The sequence below is a fragment of the Syngnathoides biaculeatus genome, chromosome 7 (assembly GCF_019802595.1).
Source record: "Syngnathoides biaculeatus isolate LvHL_M chromosome 7, ASM1980259v1, whole genome shotgun sequence".
Lineage (NCBI taxonomy): Eukaryota > Metazoa > Chordata > Actinopteri > Syngnathiformes > Syngnathidae > Syngnathoides > Syngnathoides biaculeatus.
This window is the reverse complement of record NC_084646.1, coordinates 15,798,615-15,804,587: the sequence shown is the minus strand read 5'-3', so window position 1 is coordinate 15,804,587 and position 5,973 is coordinate 15,798,615. Positions and strand designations below refer to the sequence as shown.

The 5,973-nt window shown below is 43.3% G+C and overlaps 1 protein-coding gene across 1 annotated transcript; it reads right to left on the bottom strand.

Moving 5' to 3' along the window:
• Positions 1-1,218: 1,218 nt before the first annotated feature.
• Positions 1,219-5,450, bottom strand: ptgs2b (prostaglandin-endoperoxide synthase 2b). The gene is made up of 10 exons (XM_061825978.1): positions 5,286-5,450; positions 5,080-5,196; positions 4,857-5,000; positions 4,620-4,763; positions 4,072-4,253; positions 3,912-3,995; positions 3,580-3,826; positions 2,982-3,268; positions 2,714-2,861; positions 1,219-2,083 (listed from the first exon to the last, which is right to left on the bottom strand). Exons 1-10 carry the CDS (start codon positions 5,344-5,346, stop codon positions 1,671-1,673), a joined length of 1,827 nt encoding a protein of 608 aa, XP_061681962.1. The 5' UTR covers positions 5,347-5,450; the 3' UTR covers positions 1,219-1,670.
• Positions 5,451-5,973: the final 523 nt, after the last annotated feature.

The following is a 5,973-nucleotide window of genomic DNA, read 5'->3' as shown; positions in this document are numbered from 1 at the left end:
ATCATGTGTCTGCCATAGTCAAATGGGATCGGGTCCAACTTACTTGCAACACTGAACACTTTAAGTGGTAAAAGATGGACGGATGGAGCATACGGGTGTGATGCGTAAAGTCAAGGAGCAAAGACCACCAATGATCAGCAACAATCTTAGACAAGCACATATACAGGTGATGCCCATCAGTGTAGCAATCTGGAGACAAGCAGAAAAATTATTGATGAGTGGAAAACAACTGGCAGTTTAGAAGTGGTCAAGCCTCCAAGGAGTGTGCAAGCAGCAAGTTCTTTGGTCAACTCATGTAATACTTAAGAAATAGCAAAAAATAGAACAGAGACTTTCAAGACTGACATTCTCACACTGATGATAGTACAATTAGAAAAATTCTACTCAGCAATGGCTTGTTCCTAAAAAATAATAGCATGGCTTGTGTTTGCTATTATGGAGAGTTTTGAGTAGAGATTTGTAGTCATGGCCGTGCCCCGGTGTCCCCGTTGCAAAAACCAAGCATTAGCCCCAACACCTCAAACACATTGACAAAGAAGTTTGGGAGGTTTTGAAACCAACCTTGCTGTTTAAATATTTTTCATGAAATTGTGTCCTGTGATAGGACACTGATGCCATGCGCCTACAATGAATGAGTGAAGATGAAATGAATCAAATACTAGCTTTCAACAAGTCTTGCGCGTTAAGAACCTCATGATTCACTTTCGTTAGTTTCTATGTATTGTGATTCCATTGCTGGTACTTTCTCTGTCCAACCCAACTGATTTACTGCCTCTGCTGTCTTTTACTGTATTCACTCATAAAACATCAGTAACACAAATTTCTATCCATCCCTCCATTTTCTACCGCTTTTCTGGGTTTGGTTGCGGGGGAAGTAGCTTCAGCAGGGATACCCAGACTTCCCTTTCCCCAGCCACTTCTTCCAGCTCTTCTGAGGCCCAAGCCACCCGGGAGACATACTGTCGTCTCTCCAGGGTCATCTCCGGGGTCTCTTTCCGGTGGGACATGCCGGGAGGCATCCAAATCAGATGCCCCAGCCACCTCATCTGGCTCCTCTCAATGCGGAGGAGCACCCTACATCACAAATACACACATTTTAATCCTTCACATGGAATATTGCTTATTGACTATGGCTCCCTTGAAATGGGCTAGATAATTATTATTATAATTATTATCAATATTACATTCAACTCGAAATGACGACGAGAGGGCCATGTCTATATCAGAAATATAATTTATTAATCAGAAATACTTTACACTTATTGCAATCATGTGACTCACTGTGAATATTTCCATTAGTGTCCCTATTATACTGCCTACAGTAGTATTCCAGATCTCAAGAAGTAACATTCGTTGTGTGACAGTAAAACAGACGAAAACAAATAATCACAAGTGGGAGACGAGCAGCACTCGGTCTAATGACACGGTAACAACAAAACTTACACTGCGATGGACTCGTAAACTAGCTTTCAAGTATTGGGTTGCAGTCACTGAGGTCTTTCATTTTACAATAACTTATACATTCTCCTTGAATAAATAAACACAGCCATACAACAGTATTGAAACGTCCATACAAAAGTCTGCTTACATAGAATTTCCATCATAAATAGAATAAATAATAGAATAATAAATAAATAAATAGTTCCGATGGATCAAAAAACAAAAACCCATTAGAGCTCAGTAGTCCTTTCTTTCAAAATGACTGTCGGGTTGATGTCACCACTGCGTGAGGGGGACGTGCTCGAGTTAATGACGACAGCGGCCGTATCTTCGATGTCAGGCACGTGAAAGGATGCCACCGGGCAGGGCCCCCGCACATTATTGCACACGAGCTTCTGCAGGGATGCGGTATTGACAATGTCGAAGCCCACGCTTCCTCCAAAGGTGCTGGGCTTCCAGTATTCTGGAGAGCAGATGGGGTTGCCCATCAAGCCCTTGAGTGAGAAAGGGGCCCCCATCTCCACCATGGTCTCCCCAAAGATGGCATTGGGTCTGGGTTTTTCCACAAGTAGGCCCGGGTAGAGCTCCACGGCGTCAACATCTCCGTACATCTCTTCGAGCACAGCCGCCATTTCTTTTTCTCCTGAACAAGGAGAAAGGAGGAAATTAGTGTTTGCAGTTTTAATCAATCCGGTTTAACGAGGAATGCGAGAAACATGCATGTTAAGTTAACTGGGGGAGTGGTGTTAAACTGCCCGTAGGTTTGAATCTGAGTGTGAACGGCTGCTTGTTAAAAGGTGCCCTGGGTTTTACTGGCAGAAAGTCCAAAATGAACTGGGATAGCATCCACCTCACCGGTGACCCCTGAATAGGACAGGCGGGAGGATAATGGATGGATGAAAGGAGCTTGCTTTATATTTTGTTCCAGCTTTTCTCACAGATGTCCACACATACTTTGTCTTACTTGTGTACCTTTTGGGTTTTCTCTTTATTGTAACCCTTCCTCTCTGAAGCAAGAACACTTGACATTTTGTTTACATTTCGCGCACTGGGACGACGATCTGTTTACGCTGTACAACACGAGATGAACATCTGACTATAAACTGGTGAAAATACATTCCGAACACTTCAAAGAGGAGATCCGTCTTGGATTTTTTTCAAACAGTGCAGCAATCATGTCACATTTCTTAATCTTCCTGTTGCTTTAACAGTAACGTACTCGCTAGCATACAACAAATGACATCAAAAGTACTCTTGGAAATGATGAGCTCACCTGTCAAGTCTTCAAATGACTTGTATGGAGTCATAGAGAATCTTTTCCTGTAGGCGTTCAAAGGCTGGTAACGCATTTGTCTGCTGCCCTCTATGGACTTAATCGCCACATACAGAATCGGTGCAGGGACATTCCGGCCTCCGGCAACCTAAAAAAAAACAGTTACAGAAAAAGTTATGCAAAAAGTATGATCACTGTCAATCACCAGGTTATTGTTGCAATAAAAATAAAGCAGCAACAACAAAAGAAAAAAAATATGTAAACACACCCGTCCAGCTATCTGCTTGCTAAAGGACTCCACCAGGTTGGCAATTCCGTGCTCTGTCACGACAGAGGTGTTGAAGACAAACTCTTTATAGTTGTAGTCTTTCTCCTCGATGTGAAAGGAGTCGGGCATCAGTGGGTGCCAGTGGTACAGGGTGTTGAACTCAGACGCAATGCGGTTCTGGTACTGGAAACGCTGGCTGAACAGCAGCTCGGGGTCAAATTTAAGCTTGAAGTTATAGCCACTCAAGTGCTGCACGTAGTCCTCGATCACAATCTTGATGGTTTCACCTGTTGGGGAAATAATAGGTTCCATTTTAGAGAAGTAAACCAGCGTACTGTGATGAAGAAGATGATGATGGGCACCTCTATAGTAAACATTACCTCTTTGTGAGTTAAAATCAGTTTCGAAATGTTAAGTATAAAAACCCCTATGTGTGCAACAGCGTCTGAGGTAGGTGATTAGTGAAATAGATTGCATAACTTTGACTTTTGAAAATGTCTTAGGGTAATTACATCAACAGTCTGCCGTGTCTTCTCTATTATAACACCATCAAAACCGACACTACAAGCCTTTTTTTCTTTTTCTCTCATCCACTCACCTATCAGAATGAGCCGCGAGGTCTGAAAGAGTCTTTCGTCATCCCAGTATGGATGGACTTGCTTCAAAACGTCGCAGACTCGGTTGTGTTCCCGCAGCCAAATGGTGGCATACATCATGAGACCGGGGACCAGACCAAAAGCTTCGTGGCCCACAGCAAAGCGGTGAGAGTCGGGGATGTGAGGCGGGTAGTGCATATCAACGCCAATATCCTTTACGGTCGGAGGGTACATCTCTCCATCCAGCATCTGCGTTTGGTTTTATTTAGGGAAATGTGAGACAATTGTGCATTCCGAGAGGGACAATACCGTGACACAACATCTCCACATGTACCTGATATTTCAGTTTGCCATCTTTCAAAAGCCTCAGTTTGTACTGCCTCTCTAAGTTGTCTCCGTAAATGTGATTGAGGTCCACCTGAAAACATATTAACATATTGGCATAAAGCAATCATTTTGCACATTAACCAGGAAGAAAAAATTGTCATCCTTACCCCGTGACCTTTTGCCACGGTGAAGGCGGGGCCTCTCTTCATGTCCGATTTAAAGAACTGGTGTGTAAAGTGCTGTGCGAAGAATGCAAACATCAGGCTGGTGCCCTGCGGGTCGGGTATGAACTGCCTCCTCACCAGGAGCTTCTCTGCGAGGAGCTTCGCATCAGGGAGTTCCTTTTTACCTGGATGAGCAATTATAAAAATGTGACCGAGTCAACAGAAGAAGAATAAATATATTGATTCTTTTTTGCACTATGCCTCAGAAAATATGATTGAATGAAATGCCGACAAAAGTACTTCAAATGAGCAACAGAAGCCACACTTGAGCCTTTGTTACGATTTAAAAGGGGAATCACATCTGTTCAAAGAACCTCACTTGGCCAGTTCTTTTTTTTTTGCTATACACCCCCACAAAAAGCCTGCCAAGCCACAACAATTCCCATTTTACGAGAGTACTTCTTCTGATGTAATGAGACTTAGGCACCTCTTGTTGAGTACTCAGGAATCTAAGAAAACAGGTTTCTCTAAGCCAGGAAGTGAAGACTCACCTACGACTCCCATCGGGGTTGGGCAATCCCGCGGCACCGGGGGGAGCGCCCTCGTATAGTACGAAAGGTTGGAATAGGCTTCCCAGTTTTTGTAATCGTAATCCGCATTGTAGGTTGGGGGGCTGTCAACCATGTGGGAGCGAGCTAGAAAGGAAAAACGGAAGAAGAACGGCGGTTAGTATTGCTTCGTTGCGATGCCGTCTCCCAGCTCGGTGCTGGTTCCGTTAACACACTTACACGTCAGCACATATTTCATGATGGCATCCCTGAGAAACGAGATATTGTTGATGATGTTCCAGAAGCCCTTGAAGTTGGTGAGAAGATAGTGGACTGTGTTGGGTGTTGGCTTCAGGAGCACTTTTACCCGGGTGAGGAATTCAGCTGTAAAGACCCAACAAGAAAAGTTACTCACTCAACCAAATGAGATAAATTGATAACTCCAATGTTTCCGTGTACTCACGGGTTGTGCAATTTGGACCATAATAGCCGGTCCGTGTGCAGTCACATTCATAGGCGTCGGGTCCCAGGGCTGTGCAAACACCTCTGTTCTGGCATGGCTCTGAGCAGCAAAGGTTACCTGAGAAGCATTTCCATGGACAGTCATTCATAAAAATCACTCTAGATGCGTTGGGCATACTTGAAGCAAAATCACACAAGATGACCTACCTCCAACGCACACAACGAAACTGACAGACAAGACCAAAAGCGTTAAAGTGTATTTGTTCATACTCCAAAGACTTTGCGTGATTTTTTTTCTCTTCTCGGCCGCAATAGCTCTCCACCTCCACGCTGTTCTTCCTCTCCGAGTTGAACGCTTGAACCTCCCATCCTGCTCACGGGAACACCTTTATAGGGCTCCTGCTTTGTGACGTCATCTGCCACCTCACGCAACTCTCACACATAGAGGTCGAAGTCATACTTTTTTTTTACTTACACAAACTCAATCAATTCTTCGACGTTGAGTCATCTTAACGTTCCCTATATCGCCCTGCCCCTCACTAGTTTCATTTCATTTTGGAGATGTAAGAATTCATATTGCTTTGTAATTACAGACTCGATAAAGAGAAACAAGATAAAAATAAAAAGGTACAAACATACTGTTACACTAATCATGATGAAGTCCTTTTTTTGGCATTTATTTTTCTTAAAATAAATGTATGATTTTTTTGACAGTTTTTTGTTGTTGTTCTTGAAACAAAGGGTTTATGTGGGCAATTGTGATTGCACTTTCATAGGCGAAAACCTCTTCAAAAAGAAATTACCCTTTGAAGGAAAAGTCCAAATAATTGCCTCAAGTGCCGAAAGCCAATGGAATTTGAGCTGCAAGTGTTGCAGTGACTGGTTTTAGAACCAT